Source organism: Lingula anatina, chromosome 4, assembly GCF_051362555.1.
Source record: "Lingula anatina isolate TDL-2025a chromosome 4, LinAna3.0, whole genome shotgun sequence".
In the NCBI taxonomy this organism is placed as follows: domain Eukaryota; kingdom Metazoa; phylum Brachiopoda; class Lingulata; order Lingulida; family Lingulidae; genus Lingula; species Lingula anatina.
In genome coordinates this window covers 27263224-27289066 of record NC_141770.1, presented here as the reverse complement: position 1 = coordinate 27289066, position 25843 = coordinate 27263224, and the positions used below count along the sequence as shown (strand labels likewise).

Sequence of the window (25843 nt, the reverse complement as noted above, 5' to 3'; positions counted from 1 at the left end):
TATGGTAAAAAATGTTGGAAATTCGGTCTGGCAAGTGTGGAAATTCGGTCTGACAAGTGTGGAAATTCGGTCTGGCAAGTGTGGAAATTGTGTTAGACTGAAACAAAATCCATAAATCCAAAACAAATTATAGAATTTATTTGATGTTTAAATGATTTCAGGTGTTATTATCACCGTTCTCTATTACGGACAATCATTCTTCCCATACGTAGTGTGTTCCGTATATTTCATAATTTGAAATATTTTTTAGACACAAAAAATATATTTTCACACTTTAACACTAAACATATGTATAACTTATCACATACACGGCTAGACTTTATTTATAATCCATTTATTGTCTTTACTTTGTGCATTTTGTAGAAATTTGGTGCCGTATCATTAAAATATTTGCCTCCCTAGAAAATGTGATGGTGCTTTGTAAGTTGACATTCCACGTAATTTTTCCTAACAAAAACCTGTACAGATATATATATATATAAATATTTTGTACCGGTACTGTGATTGAGGGCATCTGTCATAGAACAGGTTTACTGTGTCAGTAGATTTTATAAAATATTAATATTTGTTCTTGGTACTCGAGTTTCAGATATTCAGTCATTGTCCTGGGACACTAAGTTTTCAGTCTGAAAATGATCTTTTTAACACTTCAGGGGGCAATGTAGGTTAGAGACTTTCTCTTAAAATAAAGGTCTTAGCTTTTTTATTCCTGTCATATTCATTAAATGTATCTTCAAAACATCTAGTTATGCTTGGAACACAGCTCCAACTTCATCGTGTGACGTAATATTGGGATTTTGGGGACACAAACACCATTTTTAAACACCTGTTTTTCTCAGGCACCTGGACAGCTATAAACATGCTTTTAATAGTATTATAACACTTGAACAAAGTACAACAAAAGAGAGTCAGGGATTTTTCTTTAGAGACTTATTGTTTTTTTTATCTTTAAAAACGTGAAATTACATCAAAATATTAAGGAATTTTCACTTTCAAAGTCAATAAATTGGAAAGGAGAGGATCAATCAAATTTTCTTAGAAAAGCACTTTTAGTGCATACTTTTCTTAATTAGCATGGTGAAATTGGTCTCCCTAAGGTGTACAGGTAGGCAGTTATAGCTCGCTCCAATAACGCTATCTCGTCAATCTTGCAAGCGAAGAAAACGAGCGAAAACCCTTTCAGGGAGGTTAATTGACCAAATTAGCAAATTAAATCGTTGACAGCTTTACCTGTTATCGTTCTGACGATCTCGAAGATGGGTACTCTGTTGCCGGTTGAAATTAGCTTTTGGATGTCAGAAAATCTTATTTTTGTATCAATCTCACCTCCTGTTAGTAACTTCAAGGGGTTACCGCTAGCACTGCCAGAATGAATGACAGGCAATCAAGTAAGCTGTAACTACTCAACCAATCGCGTCAATTGACGTCGGGGGAAGTGTTAGGGATGCGCTCTAGGATGTGCACACAATAGCAGCATCTCAGGCGGTCTTGTCCACATTCGCCGAGCGAAAAATGTTTCGAAAACACGGTCGTGTTACAGGACGCCGATCGGACCATCAACAAATGAATAAGAAAGTGATTAATAAATTGAGCATAATTTGATAAACACATGAAATTGAGCAGAAAGAATGATCCATCAAAGGTTTATTGTCGGCATTAATTGAAATGTAAATATAATGCAGAATAATAATAATTGATGTTAGAATAATTTATTTTTTACATAACACACGGTCTTTTCGGATGTCCTTTTCTGGGTTTTTGGCATGTCTTGCATCTGGGAACCTTTGCGGGTTGGTGAAAATTACCAGATTTGTACGCATCTTCTTCGCATTTTCTAAACGCGTCCATTTGTTTCAGCTTTTGTCTGCGGGCATGTCGTCGATTCTCCTTGTTCACACTACATGTAACTGTTTCGCACTTTTTAATTCGTACTTCATCGGCCTTCTGAAATTCTTCCCTTGCCATTTTTGTAAAGTCCAAACCTGCCCGATTGAAAATTACTTTATTAGTAACCGTTTGACCGTCATTGAAATTGGACAAGGCCATATACAAACCAAGTGTCACGGCACTGGGGGTTTGATACTGGTCTTGAGGAACGAAATCTCACACAGTGCTATGAAAGGACTCGTTCTGGTTTTGTGTCAAGCCACGAAGACATCCATTCAACAATCTAACGTCCGACAGTTCGTTTATCAGAGGCTGAATGACTTACGCCACAGCTGGAGGAAAAGGTTTTTCTATCTCTTTATACGTGTCTGTTCCACACGCTCGGTCCACTTTATACTTGCACCAGCTGTCTGCACCTGTAATGATTGAACCGAAAAGTTACTTAAAAGTCAAGTAAATATAGGCAAATTTTTATTTTTTATCTTGTGTAAGTGATGAGTAATTTTATCATTTGACGAGTGTTCATATTAATGATCTAGATTTGTTATGTCAATTGCTAAATGTAACTGGTACAAATGTTTTCTTAATTTTAAAAAAAGTTAAATTAAACTAACCAGGAGTGCAAAAATACCATAGCAGCTCCCTTTCATCCTTAGTTTTATTCTTTTGTTTAGATCATTATTTGTTGATTTATTGGGACTGTGGTATTTAAATATTGAAAGAAGTTTGGATTTGAGATGTACGCATCGAATAAGTCAAATCTGTGGAGTCTTACCATCTGGACAGAAACTATGGTCAGGTGGATCAGTGTAGTGCCTGGAAATGGTCTTAGTTTCCTTCACCATGCCCTCCAAATTCCCTTGATTTCTTCTAATGGCCAGTCCATAAAAGGTTTGCATGGCATCAATGCGTTGTTGCGTTAAACGCCCTGCACCCTCCAGACCCTTCCCGTCACTCAATTTTACCCCTGAAAGTAATAATTACAACATTTTGAAAAGAAATCATTCAAGTGAGGGAGGAAGCTATTAGACAAACCAAACTGTAAAAGTTTAACCACGGTAGATTAGCAAAGTATAAAAATATCGTAATTTGTCATGCGAATTGTGAATTAAAATTATTTGGCACTCTCCCCCCAAAACAAATTTATTTTTTCTCTGTATATACAGTGCATACAGTGGTACTACAGAAAAGCCTTTGTGTAGTACTAAATTGCAGTGCTACTGTGACAGATAAAGAACATAAACATTTGACAGCAGAACCTGTTTTTCAATATAAAATACCTTTATTTCTCTCTACGAGCCGCCTGAGTCTGCTTCCCATCCGTTTCTGCACTTGTCCAATACACTCCTCCTTGACCAGCTCAAATTCTGAACCGTAGGATTGTTCCTGCTGGACACGCCGGAATGCAGAGCTGTCTCCGTCGCCCACAGACGGGTTGTACATAACGTAGACTATACAGCTCCATAGACCTACAAAAATGTTATGACTGAATATAAAAATTAAACTTTACAGAACATTTTATTAACGATTGATATTACGACTGTACTTATAATATTTTTACATTGACACTTAGATGGTCGCTTTTATCCTTGTATTTTAAATGACTAATGAACCTATTTGTATAGACGGTATGACTCTAAATGGATATTATTATTATTATTATTATTATTATTATTATTATTATTATTATTATTACCTGCTGTAGAGCACCGATGCACCTTCTGCTTCCATCGACTGCGCCGAGCCCTGGTGGTTCTTAGTGCATTCCTCAAAATGGGAAAGATCGAAATCTACTTCTTCGGCTGTTGTATGCGGCGTTTCGTTCTACATGCTGAACTCATGTAGTGGACGTCCAAAACTTCCCCCGTATCTACTGATATCGCCGCAACGAACCCGTGTTTAGAATTGCGGCGGCTTTGCCATGAGCCGTCTATCGTGATAGCGCAGTCCACAACCTCCCCCGGATCGACGTCCTCGCCGTGCAGAAGCTGCTTTACTCGTAGCGCCGCCTTATCCATGCTCTTCTGGGCAGTCTGTCGTGCTGTCTTCTAACTGTTTGATATGGTCCAGCCAGGGATGGCTATGAAGAGGGGGAGGCATGGTTAAAATGCACTCAGTCTTGTAGCTGCATGACGACCTTTTCCAATCGCACGCTAGCCCTATTTATTTAAAAAAAAATGTCCACTTCTTCAAGAAGTCGATGTCCACCCTTCCTCGGACACACCGCCGCAAAACACACATTCCCATTTCATTTCACTTGACCACCCCTGACGCCTCGTTGAATTCTCTGTCAGTCTTACCTAAGATCTAGTATACCAAAGATTGGACACTCGGCAATTCTTCAAAGGGTAATCCGATTAACTGTGGAAAGACGTTCGTACGGCGGAAGTAGTCAGTCGCGTTGTGTTCGTGCGGAGGTCGAGCTCTGTTGCATGTGGGCGATTTCAAGGTAGGTAAAATACCGCTTTTAGTCTTGTAGTTTCTCTGAAAATGTATGTGCAGAAGGGAAAACTAACAAGGTTCACACTTGTGTAAAATTTGCAATATTTTGGAGCAAATGTCATCGTGAAAAATTGCCTTCAATCCGTTGTTGCATTCTAATTAGCAATATGGCGACGAACAAGCGAGTCTGAATGCCTTGTTACCTAAGGTCTAACACGGGTAATTTGATTTTTTATACGTTGAATTTTATATTATTGATGACTGAATAACACGTTGGTTTTATTGGTTGATAATTTAATTTAAAACAGCTTCGTTTTCTATGAAAATTTAAACAATAATTCGGGCAATAAAGCAAGATGGCGGTGCAGATCATAATCGCCGGGGTTCAAATGCAAAGCCGAACACGAAAGTGGATCTGTACAATGCGTTGACAGTCTTACTATGTCCATCTAAACAAGTAGTGGACGGCCCTAGGGATAAACTTAGTTAAGATTTAGCTTGTTTTCTTAGAAATATTTATCGGTAAAGATGACAATAAAACAAGATGGCGGGGACTATCGTTATCGAAGGGCTTAAAATGCAAGGCCAAACACGAAAGTGGATCTGTACAATGCGTTGACAGTTAAACTGTGTCCATCTAAACAAGTAGTGGACGGCCCTAGGGATAAACTTAGTTAAGATTTAGCTAGTTTTCTTAGAAATATTTATCGGTAAAGATGACGATAAAACAAGATGGCGGGGACTATCGTTATCGAAGGGCTTAAAATGCAATGCCAAACACGAAATTGGACCTGTACTTTGCGTTGACAGTTAAACTGTGTCCATCTAAACAAGTAGTGGAAGGCCTTAGGGATAAACTTAGATAAAATTAACGTAGTTTCTTAGAAATATTCACTGGTAAAATGACAATAAAACAAGATGGCGGCGACTATCGTTATCAATGGGCAACAAACGATGGTATTTTTATCCGTGATTTATACCTAAGTAAAACAATGCGGTAAAATGTGTCTCACATCCTTATAATTATTATTTTTGTTTTGTTTTCAGATGCCATTAAAATGGGTAAAGGCTCACAGGAGAAAAAATAAATAGAAAAATCTGGCAGCAAAAATCGGTAAGCTTTCTGGTCTATAACTAGAACTTAAGTTTATGGAGTTGAAAGTAAAATGTTTTATATACATGGGCACTATTATTCTGTCCCCAGCAACATAATTTCCAGTATAGAATACAAAGGCTACATGTAGGTGCTCTCACCACAGTGGACTTGCACAAATGACAAATAATGAGAGACTAGCACATGACATGTCAACTTTTTTAACAGTAAAATATTATTTTATTTTCTCAGATTAATGTAATAATACAAGTGTTGCAGATGATTTAGTTGCACCACTGTCAAGTTTGCTAAGTGATTGTAAACAATCAGAAAGACACACTGATGTATTAAATAAGCAAAATGGTAAGCTGCCCGAAATTAAATATTTAATTTTTGCTCGATAGTTTTACAAGTGCACAAAGAGCTAGGTCAGTGTTGTCCGCACAGTGGACTTTAACATAACATGAGCAATTAACACATGTCGGCATCTTTTTAACTGTGTGATAATATTTTTTCAGATATATGTTGCAATGGAAGTGATTCTGATGACGACGTACCTCTGTCAAGTTAACTTGGTGCTACTCAAGAACCTGACAGGCACATTGATATTTCAGCAAATGGACCACCTTGAAACTAGTCATATGTTGTTCTTCATGAAAAACAAATATATCACTATAAATTGTCTCCCTTCTGTAAACTCTGAAGTTTAGTGTACTGTCAAGTCTAGGTTGGAATTGGTCAGTAGTGCTCTTAGCAATAGATAAATATTATCATCAAGTGCATAATTTTTATTGAATGAGATATTAATGTTGAAACAAGTCAAAATAGAGGGGAAAATGTTATAATTCTTTGTCATGTGAAACTACTGTAGTACTCCTAAATAAATTACCTATCTGTTGTGATTGTGTCACAGTCAGTGGTATCTAAAGGTGTTAACATTTTTATTTGCATTTCAATTTCTGTGCCTTATTAAATCTATAATAAAATGCTTATGAACAGAATATGACTTGTATTATGTTACTTTAACAGCCAGAAATGAATGATCAGTTTTAAATGCCGAATCTGATGAAATATTGATAATTTTTAGCAATCATCTTTTATTTAGTCATTTTTTAGTGAGATGGCAAACAAAATTGTTACACATATTATTCTTCCAATACATTCTGTGGAAGATGTTCAAAAGACTGATGTTTCAAAACTGATTTTGCAGAGTTTAAAAATATGTGCATGATTTTGAAGTCGCAATGAAAATTATATTGCATGTGTTCTTTATAAATATGAAAAAACGGGTTTACTTTTATTTGATTGTCAATATAAAGATATGTCTTACCTTTCACTATTATTATGAAGTAGGTACCCAAATAAGTGTTTGTGAAAGTGAAATTAAAAACTACTTTTTCTTAATGGATTCTTTCAGTCCTTTTTGTTTCACTGATTTGCTACGAATATTCTGGTAAATTTCAATTAATTATGCTCTAAAAGAATGACCGCTGATAGTGATAAAGTTTTAAAAACATGCATAATAGATCAAGTTTCTGTTTTGGTGTAGCTTCACCATTCAGTTTCTCCCAGTAGGTTAGCATGGCCTTATTGTCCAAAACAGCATCGAATATCACTATCAGTTACGTTGATGATCTCGTCACGTTTCCGGCTTTATCTCCACATTGAGTCAATTTCTATAAAATGGCAGCTGTTGTTACAGGAAGTACGCTATTGGGTATTGCCTCTTCTGAATATAAAGTATTAAGACAACTACGAAATGTAAACAAACTGTACATCTTTAGCACTTTTTAATAAAAAAACTCCACGTGTGCCAGTGCTAATCCAATATGGCGGATCTACTTGACGACGATGTGGCGTCCTCGAGAATGCACGAGAAATCACGCTATTCGCTAAACACGGGTTAGGTACAATGGGGATTAAAATTAAGCCCGGCTATCAAAACAACTTAAGGGGAACAATAGAGCAATGTTTACCCGTACGAACGTCTGGTCAAAAGGAAAATGCCGCTGTCCAATCTTTCCGTTTATTAGATCTTAGGTCTTACCTCACCCCCACAAGTGCGGCAAGCACAGGTGGCACTGGCGCTTTTTTGCAACTGGTTGCAGTGCCAAATGCGCTATCCCTCCTGCTCAAGTGTAACAATTTCTTCGTCGTCGCTCACGAACACGATGTCTGCTTTCAGTTTCCTAGCACTTGCACCTTTTGGTCTCATGCTCGTCCTCCGCATACTTTGGCCTTCCCCATCCACCTCTTTGACTTTCTCTTAATATTCTCTTACGTTCTTCAGGAAATGTAGTTCTTGATTTTCTCTTTCTTTTACCCATCTCGACAACGATGTATGCCTACCGACGTTATAGACTTATGAGTTACAATTGCACGTGCTGCTATTTATATAGCACACTTTCAAGAATGGACTACCCTGAGTGTCAGAGCAGCGTAAAAGCTAGATTGTTAAATATACCTTGTGATGGAGTCGCTGTATTGCTGATATGGGTTATATATGAAATCAAGATCGAGCTGGCAATACCGGAATCTGGAACCAAGCTTAAGGGTAGAGTGGACTGGACGTGAGATGGAACTGGGAGATATTATCAGATCGTTAACTTTTAATGATGCCTTACCTGATAATTGCAGATAAGCCGAAATTAGTATGGTATGCTAGCAAGACTAGAGCTTGATGTCATCTTGACACTTGCGTTAACTGCGTTTCAGTTGGAAAGGTTAGATATTATCATTGTAAAAATTTTCCAATGATCATTGGTAAGCAGGAATAATTAAGAGAGGGCTAGAGGCTAGTAATTACTAGTTGTCATGTTTAAATTATTTTAACATGCGCCTCGATGCCAGGCCAAATTGCCCAAGTTGCAATAGATTTATAAAATCTGCCGCTGCATAGTGCTGTTGTCGAAGATGGATCGATAGTATGACGGTTGCTGTCACAGGTAGCAAGCAACGAAATGTTTTTTTTTTGCGTAAATCGACAGAGCGCGTGTAACAACAAGTAGTTCAAGGGAGAACGCGTATTTCAAGCAAATCCAATGTGTCGGAAAAGATTCTCCTTAGCGCTGATCACAATCAAGACCGACTATCAAAACAGCTTAAGCGCAACAATCGGCAATGCTTTGCCGATCGCTGTTTATGACAAAGGGGGTATGGCGCATCCCTGTTCTATTGTTTCTCTAGTCGTGCTGATGCTGCTAAGGTCCGCCCACCGAGTTTTCCCATACCAACTGCCCTTGATAACGAAGGCGGGGCACAGACCAGGCCACCGGTGCCGATGTGTGCAGCTTCAAAATCCTCAGAAAAAACATATTTCTTGTTCAGAATGTAAAAATCTTATTCTGTTAAATGTTAGATACACATTTAATCAATAATTAGACATAATAAACCCAAAATGACGATTTTTAGCCATATTTGGGTACATTGTCCCCTTAATCAGACAATAAGACCCCATTTCCAGAGATTAGATCGATCTACTTTAGATCGACCTAACTCCCTGGGGGTTCACGCTAAATAGCTGTCAGCCGGGCGGACACGAAAGCTAATTACCCCCTTACAGCTTGTAGTAGGCGGGACGGACATTTAAGCCGGATCATCTGACAGTAATCTAGTGAGACTCCCCGCGGGGATAGATCGATCTAAAAGCTCTGGGAATACAGCCTAAGGTTTTTGTGTATTAACTAGATAACACCAAATGACCCATATCGTGTCCAGTTCACTTGCCTTTTAGTTCAGATATAAATTATATTTTTTATTTAACCGATAAAACGTTGATCATGAATTCTGAGCCGGGTGTATTTTCCTCTTCGTGTGTCGCTGTCTTGGTGATTTGAATCCCAAAAGTACAAATACTAGTACCTGAATACAAGAAGTCATGAAAGTTCTTCATTAAAATCTTTGTAAGTAGCAAAAACTGTGTAAAGCTTTATAGATTTTGGTTTCTTTTTCCATAACTTCTTGATAATAGTGTTTTCTTTTTATCTTTTTCAACCTCTTTCTTCTGATCTTTATAATGTTCTTTCCGCATATCTTTTCCCCCTGCATTCTTTTTTACCTGTTGCAAATTGGCCCGATATTACTTTACATTCTTTAATTTCTCTGAAATTTCGTTTTGAATTCTTTGTGAACTGTCCTACATTTCATAAATAATCCCATTTTTTTCACAGACTTAAGCCTTTCGTTATATAGTCTGAATGCGGCGTACAGTAGGAATGGCCATTGTGACCTATACGGCGTCTCTTTTTGCATTTTTAGACATTTCATTTTCACTGATGTGCAACCGTTGTCTTTCCAAAGTCACTCTGGTTAAATAACATTTTCTGGTTTTCATTGAAATAATGTTGGTCTTGTAATATTATAGGATTTCTTTCCACCTTAGAAATGGGCGAAAACGAGGTGTCCTGTTCTTAGCCCAAACCTGCTTAACTTTCGGCTCTACCGATGTTGTCTACTTATATTTTTCATTCTAACGGCTCCGTTGGGAACTTATTAATATTAATAACAGTACTAATAATGTATTTCTTAAATTAGCACTTCACATGCGTCTCAGCGTGTTCAAATGAATATAAAAACTAATACTACATAGATAAACTAAAAAGTAATATAAAAGTAAAAAACTAACAGATACAAGTTAACCAAAATATTCTTGCGTTTTTTAAGTCCCAAGTGTTGGATCTCGCTTGTTGTTATTGTAGCCGTGGGACACGTTACCCCAGGCATAGTTCTTACTACTAAACAATAAAAGAGATAATGCGGTTGCGTCCATAATTAAGCTTCGACGAGCGTCCAAAACAGACTGCACATTGTAAGAACTCTTACCTGACCACAGGGGTCGCTAGTCATTTCCTGGTTGTCTCTTACGAAACAGGTATATGTATATAAGGAGGACAAGGAGGATCATTAACATTGCAAAGAGAGAAAGTGGCGTGCTTTAACACGTGATGGGCACCGTACACTGTATGTAATCTCAGCCGACCACAGGTGTCGCTAGTCATTTCCTGGTTGTCTCTTATGAAACAGGTATATGTATATAAAGAGGAAAATTTACAATGTACCAGTAGCTCTGCACAGCGGTGTTGTCCATTGGGAATGACAGGACGGAACTTGCATTAATACGTGACTTTGGCCAAGCCATAGACGTTTAATACGAAGCATTTTCTACACGTATGGGTATAGCTGTTATATACAGTTGTAGCACTTTCAACAGCTAGTGTGTGAAGTTCTACAGAAGCATGTCTGCGATATTACCGAAGCCGCGCCAGCTAGTACAGAGTCCCGCTATTTTGGAGGGTCTGAAGGTATTGATTATCTCTGACGCCATCAACAACTTGACCAAAAGAATCAACCTGACGCTAAAACAGTTAAAGGTACGTAGAATGCATTCGTTTAAATATGTTATCTGCTCTTAAAGAATTCAGCTTTCGTTTTTTGCAGGCGCTTCATCACATTCTCTTAAACAGGTTTTTCAATGAAAATAGGACTAGTTAAAAGTGAATGCTGAAGGCACTTACCTGTATAGGTACTGTGATTTTCTTCAAAACGTTAAACCGGGAGAAGGGGGGGGGGGGAGGGTTCTTGGTGAGGGGGGTCGGGTTGCTCAGTGTTTGGCATGCATAGCCTGTTTATTGCTCGCGCTAACACAAACACATGTACCAGTAGTGGGACATATCCGCGTGCGTTTATCAGTTTTAAATTTGGAGACCGGGGAGAGGGTGGGGGTGAGGGTGGGGGTGGGGTGGGGGTGAGGGTGGGGGTGGGGTGAAAGAGTAAATGTGAGAAGACGGCTCTACGTATCACCAATGGCATGCCAGAATTTTGGGCCTCCAAAATTGCACTTTACATAAGTCAAAATGGCCGCCGCTCAATTTCAGCTTACATAAGCACAGTTATGCAATAATTTTGGGTTGCATAAAAGCGCAACTGTTTTAAAATTGATGCCATGTGATTTTCAGTGTATGCTAATTAGGGAAAAGAAACGCGATGGAATAAGTTAACGTGTATGTCTTTATTTTATATTGCCTTTTTTAAAATTCTATCTTTGCATTTTTTACAGAGAAAAGTTCAAATTTTTAACCATTTACATGACATTCAAGGCGTGCTACCTGAATTGTTGGGATCTAGACCGGATGTATATTTTAATATTATATCTAAAAAAATCTATATATAATAATAATAATAATAATAATAATAATAATAATAATAATAATAATAAACAAAAAACTTACGACGAATAAAATGTTATTATGGTCTCACACTATGTCACCTCTGCACTTGTACATAGCAAGTGCACGAAAATAGAGAACGAACTACCGTTTTCCGTTTTTGCAGGATTACGACTCCGGGCACATTGGTGTCGCAAATCCGAACTGCCCGCCGTAATCCTTTTTTTTTTGCTGAATTCCACCAAAACAACTGTGACAGGTAGCCTGAATGTACTTGGAAAGATTTGCTCCATGTTTTATTTCTGTAGTTACTTTCAAACTTCCAAACTCGATAACTGCATGTCCTTCTATTGATGGCTCTCAGCGTATATCCTATTTATCTCCCCGTATGTATCCCCTATAGTACAGTATAATGCCTACAACTAGTGTCTTAACTCATTAATTTACATTACACAAGTTATTGCCCCGTCGCGTGTTACCTGCCGACAAGTACATCTTGATACATTAAACTCATCTTTATTTCACGTGACTTTGCTGACAAAGAAACAACGTGTGTCTCATCAATGTTCAAAGAACTACATATGTAGTCGTAACTTAACGTAATAGCCGAAAGCACAAATGTAACAGTAAGATGTAACAGAAGGGTCATGCAACGCTGTCCCCTTTAATGAACACCCCCCCCAAAAAAAAATGATGACGAGGCAAATAAATAAAAAAGAAACGTTTTTTTTCTTATTTCTGAGCCACACATTTACTAGTAGCTTTATCGTCTTCCTCTGTTTTATTTTGGTTATACTTGTCCCTTCTCTCTCTTCTGGAATAGACCGATTCTTGATCCATCAGTGTCTTTCATTTAAAACTTAACTGAAGGGAAGAGCATACATGTCAACTCTCCCGGATAATCCGGAAGTCTCCCGAATACAGAACGAATCTCCCGGTCTCCAGTACGGGTAACCCAATCTCCCGAAAAAAAAGCGATTTTGAACATTTGCCCCAATGTCAGCTAACGTCCTGTCTAAAATACCCAAATCCAAACAATTTCGGTTTTTTAAAGTCACCTCGCGTTTTGAGGCATGTTTAAGAGCAATCTTTTAACTACGTTTTTGTATTGATATTTTATAAGTATGACACGCAAAACTATTAAAAGTCAATTTGTTTTCAGAATATTTGGATGATGTTATGAAAACGTAATAATTTTCTCTCTCCCGCCACTGAGCACAACGGCAGCGACCACTCCCCCTCCCCCCCCGAAATGAGCAAAATTTTAGAATCTCCAGAATTGAGATTTCAGAGATTGACATCTCTGCAACAGAGAGAGTGGCTTCAACTGTAGCGGTTTTATTTTCCAGGTAGGGACAACAGTGACAGCCTGTGGCAATGGCAGTGCAATGGAAAATGCAGTAAAGCATTCTCAACCCGACGTGATCGTCTGCCCGTTTCTAACCAAATATATACCGGAAACAATATGGCGATCGGAAGAGCGGCCATGTTTGGTTTTTCATCCGGGCATTGTCGGTGACCGCGGACCAAGTTCCATCGATTGGGCTATACGACAGCAGGCGGAGTCGTGGGGAGGAACGCTGCTCCAGGCTAGCGAGGTGATGGACGGCGGGGATATTTGGAGTACTGCTAATTTCCCGCTTAAGGCAGACGCTACGAAGACCGGCGTGTATTGTGGCGAGATTAGCGACGTGGCTGCCGATGCCATTGTGGACGGACTGATGAAATTTCGGCTTGGGATCCCGCCGACTCCTCTGGATTACACCGACCCTGACGTAAAGGGCTGCTTATTACCGTCCATGAAATCTTCGGACAGGAAAATAAATTGGGACATGTCCGCCGAAGAAATATGCCGAATAATACGATGTTCTGATACTCAACCAGGCGCAATTGCCTCACTCACGTTTTCTGAGGACGGTACCAGGCGCGCCGAGACCTACAGGGTGTTTGGTGCATTCCAAGAAAGCGGCCTCCACAAAGATGTCCAGGATGTGTTGGGTGCTGGGACGCCAGGAAGTGTGGTCGGTAAAAAACAGGGTGCTGTGCTAGTTTCAACCGGTGACCGCCAGGGGGTCTGGATAACCTGCATGAAGGTAAGAGGGGCTATAATCAGGGAAAAATACTTAATTGTAGATATATTTATTACTGAAGCAGTGATAAAAAGTTCACATTCACCTGCTTTATGTACAATACGATACCTACGTGCACACTCTCGAGGCAGATCGTGCTTTTAAAACTTTAATCCAGATATTACAAAATTTAAGTTGGTGCGTATAGGCCTACAATATTGCTTGTTAGTATGAACACCTTGAAATAAAACCATAGTTCCCCAGAAGTGCGTGTGGAGATTACTTGGAATAACCCATAGAACGATAAAAAATTTCTCTCATAGTGAAATATTTATACAGCATTAATATTATTTCAATAATAATTGATTATTTTTTATCTATTTTTGGCAACTCATTTGATACTTGGGTTCAGAATAAATCTGTATGAATTGTTAAAATTATTATTTATCAACAATTTCTAATCAGTAATTGGTAATCAATTTTCCGTCTTATGAAGAAGCAATCTGTATTTTCAAACTACTTCTAGGCGCAGTGACGCGCTGTTTTCCAAAAAAAAAAAAAAAAAAATGTTGTTTGATTTGTTTGTTGAGTGAGTTGCCTTTTCTCGTCCAAAATAAATAAGAAGTGTTCCAGATAAAATGTCAGACATGGAAGTCGAACCAAGCAAACATAATACACGGACCTCTCATTTCGTCAATTAGATGTTACAAAACATGTGACCAAGTAGTTCGACCTTCTTGATGTGACCTGCATAAAGTTTCTTTTCTTTATTAGAGGAACAAGCGGTTGTCCATCAAGTTACCTGCTACCTCAGTTTTGCCTGCCAGTACTGTGGCCAGTTTACCAGATTTGACCAATGTCTCCAGCCACAGCGAGATTTGGTTAAAACAACAGGGTCCAGTGTGCTATGTCCACTTTGATTTCTACAACGGTGCCATGGACAGTCGCCAGGGGGCAGAGCTGGCAATGGTCTTGAAGCAAGTTGCCAAGATGAGCCACGTCAAGGTTGTAGTCCTCATGGGCGGCTCGCGATTCTTTTCAACCGGTAAGTTGTTGTTTTCCCGCAAATCAAAGGGAACTTTTGAGAGTGAATTGTCAACCTACCTAATGCGCAGTAACTACAGGAGGACTCTCGCTGAATGCAATCAGATTAACAGACTAACACGCCTTTTCCTGCCGTTGGGGAGAGTATATGTACGGAGAAGCTGCGCGGTGATTACACCAGGGCCCCGTAACTCGAAAGCATCGCCTGTTGCAAATAGCGATATTACATAGAGGCTACAATGTATTATATGGAGCGAGTATGGGAGAGTCATGGAATCGAGACGCTTGCGATCGGTCGCAATGCGCGATGCTTTCGAGTTACGGGGCCCAGGACGTGTAAGTCTATGAATCCGATAGCATTAAGAGAAAGTTCCCGTGGAGTGCGCATTAACTACGTCGACGTAGGTCATTTTGAACGGTCCCAAGGTGTACCGTGCCAAGGTGTACGGTCCCAAGGTGTACAGTCCCAAGGTGTACCGTGCCAAGGTGTACGGTGTGATGCTACGTTATATTAAATAAGACCAACGACCCCACATGTCATTTTGGACTGGGTCCGGAAGGAGGGAGATTTAACTGGCTGTGATGACTTTCGTGATTTGAATACCTTTTATCGTGATATCCAATGTAATCCGAGAGTTAAGTCACAGATATAGACAAAGATCACAGTATAGCCATCCAAAGGCAGACAATTAAAAAAAGATTACAATTAGTTTATAAATACATGAACAATACATAATAATTATAAAAAAACGGTACATTAATCAAAGTGAATTAACGAATGATTTAATGAATAAGAAAATCAAACAGAAAATAATAAAAAATAATAAAATGAAATTGAAATAAAAGAAATGGGAAAATAACTATCAATAGCCCACAGAAAGATTTTCTCACTAACATTCTATCTCACCAGGTATCCACCTGTGTCAGATCGAGGCCAGTGGCGATCCAGCCAAAGAAGCAAACAACAACATAAATAAGATAAATGACGTCATATTGGCCATGAGCCAGATGAGAGACAAGTTGGTGGTGGCAGCGCTAGAAGGAAATGCCGGAGCTGGGGGCGCCATGATGGCCGCAGCAGCTGACGTGGTGGTGTCAGCTCAGGTAAGCGATTATGTCCGGGAGAAAACTGAAGTGACTTAACCGAGGCCGGTGACAGAGAGTCCCCCATGATAAAGAATCCACTTTCCATTTATTTGTACAGTTAAGCCTCGCCCTAGATTTTGACCCACTTAGGTCAGGCTAACCCTAACCATTATAACAAAATGGAGGGCGGACTTTCTGTTTTGTTACACCGGCGTGGCAGGAATGGTAGTCTTAGGAATGGAAGTTTGGGTCCCATTTGATTGGTGCAAGAGAGTGGTAGCGGGAAGTAACGCGGTCAACAGAAGTGAAGAATGTCACTTTACAACGCAAAGGGAAACGAACGATGGTGCCAAGCGGATAACCATTCCTGTCATACCAGTTTCACAAAATAACTCAAAAACAAAATCATCCATATAACTTTTCAAGGGCATGGCGATGGGGTGGGGGAGGAGAAGGGAAATGGGGTGGGTGGGGTAGAGGGCTGTTGGAAACTAGAATAATTCTTTGTGAAATATCATGACGCATCTGTATGCAAATGACAAATTTGTGGTTTATTTCAAATTTTAGGGAGTTTTACTTTCTCCTGCTTATCGCTCCATGGGGTTGTGTGGCTCGGAATACTGGACTCACTTTCTACCGAGAAGAGTCGGCAGGGACACGGCGTACGAGCTGATGTATGCCCGGCCAGACCCTCTCCTCGCGGAGGAGGCAAGATCTCTCGGCCTGGTAGATCACGTTCTTGGCAGGTAAGGAGGCTGATCGTGTTCGTATATTGGTTTTTTAGTATTAGAATACTAAGTCTGTTATAAGCATGATTGTTTAGTGAATTTTTCAGAATGAGATATACCCTACTTTAAGTATTTTATTATGGTGTTTAAAGTGCGTTCAATATGGCAAGTTACATAAAATGATCTGTAGCGTGGTAGTTGTCGATAGCCACTCATCAGAGGTATATTCAGTGATAATAAAAGTGATAATGATAATAATGATATTGATGGCGATATGACATTGTATAAATCTGCGGGTGTGGTGGTCTCGCGTCAGCTTGCTATGAAATGACTGTTAGCGATAAGGCAGGTCAAGAAATATATATATATATATACTGTATAAGTAACGAAATCTAACTTGGTGTTATATATGTATATAATTCGTCTTATAAGATACCGTGAACTTTCTTCTACTACGACAGTTTCATGCTTACTTACAATTCGGATTCTTATATATTTTCGTTCACAGGAACAAACACGAGTTCCAAGAAATGCTCCCAGGCTTTGTGGAGAATTTAGCCAGTGCCACCAGCTGGAATAAGACCGTACAAGAGAAGTTCAAAACGCGGAACTCAGACTGGTTTGATCGCCTGTCCCTGCATCGTCAGCGCGAGTTGCACGCAATGGAGCAGTGTTTCAATTCCGCCGCTTTTCAGAGAGAAAGACAGAAGTTTGTCTATAAACTAAATGATGAGCAACTGGTCGACGCTGCTCAAGAAAATCCTTCATTAAAATGGAAGGGACAAAATACTCAGGAAGCTAGCGTATATCTATCGCTTGATTAAAGGCAGACAATGAGCGCAGACTCTTTTCTTCAGCAGCTTCCCTTCAGGTTTCAGTGAGCTGCTCTTGAGTGGCTCACTTTACCTAACACAAAACCGTACGCGATACGTCAAGAATAAAATATTCTAGCAATGTACATTTTATTGATCACTTATTTTATAAAATTAGTTATACATTTAAACAAACACGTTCTACTCAAACTGTAGTATTATAAATTACGAAACTTTTTACAGAATATTTTGAAAATAAATTTTATTTTAATGGAAGTTTAATGTTTTGTTACATAAGACCTGATGTTTCGCATAACTATATCATCAGTATGTCATACTGTTAACTGGAAAAAGCACTCAGGAAGGGCGGGCCTCCGCCAAGGATATTGAATTATCATTTTTATTAATATATAAGAACTACACAACAGTTTAAAAGGTTATTGGATTTTTGAAAGAAACTTCGTTTGTATTTTTTTTAATCCAAAGCGTGGAAGCCGTGAAAACATGTGTGTGTCTGCCAGGAATGGTGTCTCAACACCAACAGGGGCATAGTATAATGTTAACATTAAAAGAAAAGAACACTCAAAAGGCTACAAAATAGTCAAAAAAGTTTCCATCATTTTTCGGGGTAAAGCTCTGTTGTGCAACCGCCCTAACGCATAAATTGTAAAGTGTGATCATGTTTTTTGATGGTGATATCAGGGGATCGAACTAAGCCTGGTAAACGGACTATGGGAGATACAAACGTAGTGTAGCGGCCTTTCGTTTTACCGCAACTGGTCAGATGGCCTTCTATCGTACCATTATTCGCAATCCTTACAAAAAGCACAACCGATGCAATATACCGTGTCCCTCTCCAGCAGAAAAAAAATCTGTGCTTCCATTTTAACACTTGCTCTGCTAGAACGAATGGAATTCTATTTCGAGTTAATTAGTCTCAATATTTATATCGCGTGAAACAGTTCATCACGTATATGTAAAGGACGTGTCTGTTACTGCCTATGAATGACATGCATGTAGGATGTTTATGTACGTAAGCGAATCTTCTGGGATAGCCCGGTGAGTAGCTTTAAATTTAAACGAGATATCGTGGAGTAAGGGGATCAGAAATAACGACACACAAGCGAAGGATGTGTGACAACGAATATACGCTGACAAAATTAATCTATGAATATATTTCTGGCCGTTTTCTGTAAAGCTCTGTTGAATAGAAATCACCAATACTTACACAACGCGTTTTGCGCGTTACTAAAAAAAAAGTAACGAGTTATGGGTTAAAGGTATCTAAATAAGTATAATTATTATATTTTACCTTTTTAAAAAATCTTCAGTTTAACAATCCAATGCCAATGTATTTCCATTTGAAAATATTTGAAAATATAGGTACCAAAAAATCTGAATGACCTCAAAATAAGGGCCACCTCGATCGTTAACCAACTTAAGTTTTGTCCGTCCTTAAGCCATATTTTCGATGTTGAAGTTAAAGCATATACTGTAGCCGGATGTTCTTGCGTAAGTAGTACCAACACCTGCCCAAATATATAAACCTATATAAGGCTTCAGATGATCAGTCCTCTGTAAAGTTAATATGTCTTGTCAAATATCCCAGTAACGAAAGATCTCGTGTTGACGGGTTCGTACGTGTCGGATCCGTCCAAGCATTTCACTTCCACATCGTCATCAGGGACGATGAAGTGGGCAATGGACTGGCGGGCTGGACACTTGCCTTCTGGTACAATCACCCTGTGCACCTGACAGAGAAAAGAAAGAAAAACATGGCCAGTGTAGGAGCAGAGTCTGGTGGTTAGGAGCAGAGGGTCCGTGTAACAGACAGTCAGCCTTCCATTTGATTCATACAGGTTAGAAGGAGCTTGACGTTAGTGAGGCAAAAATCATGGGAGGATCTCACCTGTACAAATCTATCTTCTGATATCAGGGGCCCAGTATAGTATTGTACAAAATCGCACATTGGGCTTTCAACTCTTTTGTAACGGACTACTAGCGCACCCTATGGCCAAAAAGCATACGAATCAAGGGTCACTGGACTCTGTATTACAGGGGTCCCTCTCATACGTGACAGTGGGTTCACACAGGAGTTTATTTTGTATCAAATTCTACAAGTAATTGGTCCATTTCATTAAAAAAAAAAAAAAAAAAAAAAAAACCAGCAGGAGTCCACCGATATGAAAATTGGGACTTCAGTATGAATTCAAGGTTACCGCACATGTTTGCTGGCATTGTTTATGGGCTACTATCATGCATACATTGTGTTTGCGTGTATATGTGTGCGTGAGTGCGTGCGTATGTGTGTATCTGTGAGAGATAAGTCTACTGGAGAGAGAGAGAGAAAGAGCGAAGAGAAGAGAACTGTGCCTACTGTAGCTTTCAGTTTATCAGCCGTCCATCTTTGTAACAACAGATCAACAAACAATCCGATGGTTCCAGGCACTGGCAACACGGGGCACCAAGACCCGTCCTTTCTCTGTACCTGTCAAAACAACTATAAACGTATACTAGCAGTACTAAAGTACGGCCTATATACATGTATACAATGCACGGTATATACCCTGGACTTATCAAAGGTATTGCCGTCTCGTTATCCCCATTCTCCCTCTCAAAAAAGTATAATAAGCAAAATGAAACTAAACCATTTCCACCACTGTGTCATACATGTGGCATCTATCTACATGAAGTATTCGACAAACACTTTATAGAACCAGTGATGACACAACTTATGTTGTTATTAATGGTACTTATTGGCGAATAGAAATATTTTCTTTATTTTAAATTGACTTCTTTTCTTTATTTTAACTTTTTCTTTGATTTGTGCATGATAAATATTCTTCTTTCTGATGAACAAAATTTCAAGGATTATATGGGCTGATGATAGCTCACCGACCTCCAGCCCGCCTTGGTCATCTTGAAACAAGAGGGTCAAGGTCACATAGTCAGCATGCTCTCCAATGCGAATCTGATTCGGCACAATCACTGCAAAAGAGCGACATAGCTTAATAGAAATAAAATTTACTTTTTACGCAAATCAAGGCTCCGTTTATTGGCATAACACAGCCAGTTCTTCTGAGAAGAATGACTCAAGCGACCACGAATTTTTGATATTTTAACTGATTTCACAGGCAAACGATGACTTATCATACTTTATTTTAGCATAGAGCATATTAAAAGAATTTGTACAAAAACAAGAAGGTAACTGTGGAATGAAATTATACTTTCTTTAAGAGAAGCAAGAACAAAGTATATCATGACAACAATGAAAAAATACACACGCACACATAAAACGGTGTCGACAGATGTCAGATTAAAAAAGCGAACGTGTCTTTCAAATACAATCATGACATTAATATTTACCTATTTTCCAGAATGTTTTTTCCCTACTCTTGGAACAGTAGGGGAGGGGGGAACTGTGAGGGGGGGGGGGGGGGCGGAATCTGCATTTTTATCCTGACAAAGTGAGCTGGAATGGGGAAGGGCCCCTCCACGAAACGCCATTAGGCTATCCAACTTATTTACCTGTTTCATCTGTAACTTCCGGATAATAGTTACACCGCGTTGACGTCAGTGACTTCCGGGTTCCTGCACCTTTGTGTAGTCCATCAAAGAAATGCCGATCCTTTTTTGTTAAGAAAAAAAAGGATATTGCACATTATCTATTGACATCTCAATACAAATAAAGCGCTCACATGTACGACTACATTTATAAATGCACGCAAAACAAAATTATTTGGGTCATCACTGCTGGAGGGTCAGGGGAAAATTGACAGATGTTACGTCTTTTCAAATTCAAATTGCGCGAGTATTTGCACAAGAATAAATAAATAAATAAATAAATAAATAAATAAAAACAATTAAATAAAAACTTAAATCAAAACCCGCAAACAAAAGATAATAGCAAGAATCTGTCCAGAACAGATATCATTTACTTGTAGTACAGATTTTTTTTCATTCACGGTGAAGTTGTCTAAGGCAATTAACAGACATGGTGTCGTTGACGCACTATAGTGCCTATCCCGCATTTAGATAGATACATCCATTCTTGTTGTTATGCGCGTTTCGAAAGTCTAAGATCATGCTTAAGTTTTATGATTGAAATTGACAGTTAACTAAGAGGATAGGTAAAGTACATGTACGTAAGGGAAGAAAAAAAGTTTGATAAAAACATGAGAAGATATAAACCATAAGTGCCATAGAGAACCACTCCTTGTATACTCAGCTGAGGTATTCTGCTGATTAAGGGGGTTTATCTATGGTACTGGTACTCAGGGTTTGTTAGGTCAAGGTCAAAAACAGATTATTTGCTGGGATAAGTTGAGAACACGAAGCCGGCGTCCTTGTCTCACCTTTACTGCCACTGTCACCTTGACAGATAAGAGAAAAGACATATGGTCCGTTTAAAATTAATTTAACGCAAACCGGGCATAATCAAGACGTCACAAATGACGTCACAAGGCGATCAGATTTCCAGAAAATGTTCGTGTTTATCATATACCACAGTAAGAGTGCTTACAGTGTTTCTACAATGGCACCGGGTAGGCAGAAGTGGATAAAATAATGAGAGTAGGTCCGATGAAAGCCTGATGAGCAGTGAAGGCACATGAGATTACCCACCAGTCCCATAGCAAGGGCAAGTCCCTGCAGGATTCGTATGCCCAGTGAAGTGGCCTTGCGGTTCAGGTTGAGCAAGGCTGGCTTGAATGAGGCGACCTCTTGTGGCCATTTCTGAAAGCAATAAGGAACAACAAATATTCTGTAGCTCACTGGACATATTGGATGTAAAACAGACCTCTAGTGGACATTTGCAAAAAAGAAACCAAGAAACGCTTATAATTTCATAGCTAAAATCCATATTCCATGTACTATTCTACAAAGCAACAAAGTGATCATGACATTGATATCTCTGGGATACCGGGGATTTTTTTATTTTTAAATTTTTAAAAGTATCTAGCGTTTCTTCACTCTAAAACGACAAATGTTTATCAGTTTTAGCACGTGGTTTTGTCTTTTTACAAAATAGTAATAATCATAATATCAACCTGCTCCATCCAAAGAGAGTAATTGAAGGACTCCTTCAAATCGACCGGCCGTTCTGGGTTGATGCTGAAAATGAAAAATTCATATAAATTAAACTATATGAGGATAGCAACAGCGTTGATGTCTCGCCCAGGTACTTGATCATACAGGGAAAATGCACTTCTATGGCCAATAAGAGGCAAGCAATTTACAAGTGGTTGAACATTCAGAAAATGCGCAGCTGTTTCTCAGGTTAAAAATTAGCGTACGTAGTAAAATAAAAGTGCGTTTGTTGGCAGGGGAAGCCCCCAAAGACCCCACGCCTACGCTCTTACGCCTATGAGAGTTATAGAAGATAATTGATGATCATAAAACAAACTTGATAAAATACTTAACCCCACCTCTCTACGTCCAACCCCAGCCAACCGTGGTAATTGTCGTCATGGGGGTCGTCAGCTCGCTGGTATTTCTGTTTCACTTCCGCCCGAAGCTCAAAGAACTGTCTGCTGGAGATAAAGGCTTCCCTCACCTACAACCACAACCAAAGTAGGGGTAGGTTAATATTTGGAAAAAGAGATTTTAATTTGCTGACCGATGCCAATCAAGACCATTAGAATATAACATCAAACAGCTATTTACAGGGGAACTGTGTTTAACTTAAAATAGTGTGATTATAGCAGTAATTTCAGTGAAATGACAAAAAAAAAAAAAAAAAAAAATACAATATTAATTTGTGATGCCAGTAGAATATTTTACTGAATGTCACACCCATGTACTTAATCTTGTTTAAAACCATCTAACAATTCATTTCACAATTCTTTATTCGGACTTATGTTTTAAACCCCATACCAGTAATCCTTTCATATTCTAGAATTTTTTAATAAACCTACTATGCTACGTTTTTTGTTTAAATTTTTGTTTTCTCAATTCTTTTTCAAAGCCTATGTTTAAAGCTCCCATGGCTATTTTGCGTTAATTCCAAATTCTCTCACCAGTCGTTCTTCTATTCCGCAGTTCTTCAGCAGGAGGAAGGAGGCAGTGGACAGAGCCTGGTAAACCTCCTGACCCAGCTCTAGTAAGACACTGTCTGGGACCTTGTCTGCGTCCAAAGCCAGAGAATAGCGAGAGAAGTCTATTACAGGTATTTCCGCCGCCATCTCGTCGTTTACACAGATGATCACAATCCTATCAATCGAGGAGCCATAAATCACTTATTTAATAAATGAAAATAATAAATAATTTAATTAATCCTTAATAAAATAAAATGCGATACAATGAACAAATGAATAAACAAATGAATGAATAAAGAAACTAACGTAAAAGTAAAGGGACAAGTAACCGAAATAGTGGTCCTAACTAAGTGGGCCTGGGATTGGTTCCCTTAAACTGGCTTTTTATTGAGATGACTGGACGGTATTTAGATCAATAGATCCAATATTACTAGTGACACGCCAATAGATTGCAGCTACCGTGCGACACGTCTGCCCCCCACTACTTCGGGGCTCACACAACAGCTAAAGACAGAATGTCAGTCTTAAGTCAAAAGCTAAAACTTTGGACTCATTTCCTGATTAATTCCCGGAATGGTCTAACTACTAAATTATAGTTAATATTAAACAGAAAACATTAATGTCTTTTTATAATCCTAAAACAAATACGGTGTGTAATTTCAATGTTTTACATATAAATGACGAGAATGTTTTAACATTAAAAGGTTAAATACATGTATAAAGCGAAGACCAATTATCCGGTAAAAGTGCCACCAGCATCATTAAATCTACTCACCGGAATAAAACGTCGATATAAAATCGCACAGCAGCTCGGTTCTTCTAAATGTTACCTGTCTGAGAAGTTCTAGTATCGACTACGGCTGTTATTCATCTCAGCAGATAACATCTTGACCTACGTCTGTGAAATTACGTCATCTTAAATCCAGGGCCAGGTCAATAAAATATGTCGAAATCAGTATTTAAATACTTTTTGTCATATGATATAATGCGACTGACGTCTCTACTGCAGACAGTACTTCGATGACTTTTGATTTAATTTCAACAATAAACCGCAAAGATGAAACCTAGTTTATCACGACGGTGACGATGACTTCATTTTTATAGCTAAAAGCGCTATTACACCAATATCATTGACTTAATTTTATTCGTACCTGACATTGGCAGTCTGAGATAAGCCAAAACTGTTCACACTGTTAACTTAACGGCAGTTGCCCCAAGGCCGTGAGATGGTTTGAACACGCAGCAGCTGACTGAATGGATAAACTAATAAAATGTCACTGTAGTGATAAGACTTTGTGTGATGTAAGAGAAAAAAGAAAAAAAAACTTCATGTTTTCGGATAAATTTCTGCTGTTATACATCTTAATGACCCTTAATCGCCCGTAAAACTCGACTTTAAGGCAAAAGATGAGAAATGTCAATCGGGCAGAAAAAAACATCCTTTCAATTGATACCCATAACAGACCACTTGTTACCCATAAAAGCAGAGATTCTCTTTATATTCAAGGGTTGTGGCCTCAGTGCTTTTTACAGCTTATGCCCCTATTTCACACAGACCACGAATCCCACGAATGGCCATGAATTGACAAATTTCACGATTCGTGGTTGAATCGTAATCAGCTCGTGAAGTACTTAACAGATTCTTATATATTCGTAGTCAGTTCTTGCACTTCTTGACCAACAGGAATTGGTGGCAAAAACTTTGATGCCCCTATTTCACACAGACCACGAATCCCACGAATCGCCAGGAATTGAAAATTTCAGGATTCGTGGTTGAATCGTAATCAGTTCGTGAAGTTCTTAACAGATTCGGATATAATCGTAGTCGGTTCTTGATCAATCGGGACTTCGTGGCAAAAATTTTGAGCTGTTCAAAGTTTTGGCCACGAACTCCCGATTCCAAAAAATTGTAGTGAATTTCTGGACAATATTAGTGCGATTCCAGCCGAATCCCACGAATATTCGTAACACTATCGCACCTGTATCGTAACTGAATCGTGAGCGTGTCGAATTAGACCAGAAAATTGGCAAAATCTCACGATTCCAGCCGAATTCCACGAATATTCGTAACACTATCGTACCCGTATCGTAACTGAATCGTGAGCGTGTCGAATTAGACCAGAAAATTGGCAAAATCTCACGAATCCTCTCGAATCCTGAAATTTGTCAATTCCTGGCGATTCGTGGGATTCGTGGTCTGTGTGAAATAGGGGCCTTAGGTCCACTGTATCTACGTAAACTCCTCTCATCTAATGCACCTCGCCTGAGGTTTGCTTTCACACGCACATAAATCAAATTATCATTTTTGTTAGCTTGCATTTTACGTTATAGATTCTATAGTAAATTTGGATTCTAGTAATTGGACCCCCAGGGGAGAACTGCAAAAATGCCAACGTGGTATTTTGCATTAAAAATGTCTACAAGGGGGAAGGAGGGTTGCACTTCCTGAACTTCCCCTACATTGCTTGTTGTTTTTTTAACAT

General features: G+C 38.9%; 3 protein-coding genes and 1 long non-coding RNA gene across 5 annotated transcripts; 2 read left to right on the top strand and 2 right to left on the bottom strand.

Moving 5' to 3' along the window:
• Positions 1 to 1615: 1615 nt before the first annotated feature.
• Positions 1616 to 8303, bottom strand: LOC106152218 (uncharacterized). The gene is made up of 5 exons (XM_087010560.1): positions 7470 to 8303; positions 3584 to 4187; positions 3168 to 3356; positions 2663 to 2854; positions 1616 to 2303 (listed from the first exon to the last, which is right to left on the bottom strand). Exons 3-5 carry the CDS (start codon positions 3328 to 3330, stop codon positions 2209 to 2211), a joined length of 450 nt encoding a protein of 149 aa, XP_086866686.1. The 5' UTR covers positions 3331 to 3356; positions 3584 to 4187; positions 7470 to 8303; the 3' UTR covers positions 1616 to 2208.
• On the top strand, positions 4183 to 6423 carry LOC147762690 (uncharacterized). The gene is made up of 3 exons (XR_015333784.1): positions 4183 to 4336; positions 5377 to 5443; positions 5941 to 6423. It is a non-coding gene; the product is annotated as an uncharacterized LOC147762690 (long non-coding RNA).
• Positions 8304 to 10145: 1842 nt separating the features above from the next.
• LOC106159613 (uncharacterized) lies at positions 10146 to 17601 on the top strand. The gene is made up of 6 exons (XM_013535928.2): positions 10146 to 10791; positions 12936 to 13679; positions 14430 to 14700; positions 15610 to 15803; positions 16353 to 16531; positions 17022 to 17601. The coding sequence occupies exons 1-6, from the start codon at positions 10657 to 10659 to the stop codon at positions 17335 to 17337; spliced, it is 1839 nt and encodes a 612-aa protein (XP_013391382.2). The 5' UTR covers positions 10146 to 10656; the 3' UTR covers positions 17338 to 17601.
• Positions 17602 to 18472: 871 nt separating this feature from the next.
• LOC106152211 (uncharacterized) lies at positions 18473 to 24584 on the bottom strand. 2 transcript variants are annotated; one of them, XM_087010558.1, is made up of 10 exons: positions 24512 to 24584; positions 24136 to 24258; positions 23343 to 23535; positions 22752 to 22879; positions 22374 to 22437; positions 21949 to 22059; positions 20854 to 20953; positions 20225 to 20313; positions 19703 to 19813; positions 18473 to 19076 (listed from the first exon to the last, which is right to left on the bottom strand). In XM_087010558.1, the coding sequence occupies exons 3-10, from the start codon at positions 23505 to 23507 to the stop codon at positions 18909 to 18911; spliced, it is 936 nt and encodes a 311-aa protein (XP_086866684.1). In that variant the 5' UTR covers positions 23508 to 23535; positions 24136 to 24258; positions 24512 to 24584; the 3' UTR covers positions 18473 to 18908. The 2 variants fall into 2 exon arrangements, with proteins under 2 accessions (XP_086866684.1, XP_086866685.1); XM_087010559.1 differs by lacking the exon at positions 24512 to 24584 and having other exon boundaries at positions 24136 to 24268.
• Between the last annotated feature and the right edge of the window lie 1259 nt (positions 24585 to 25843).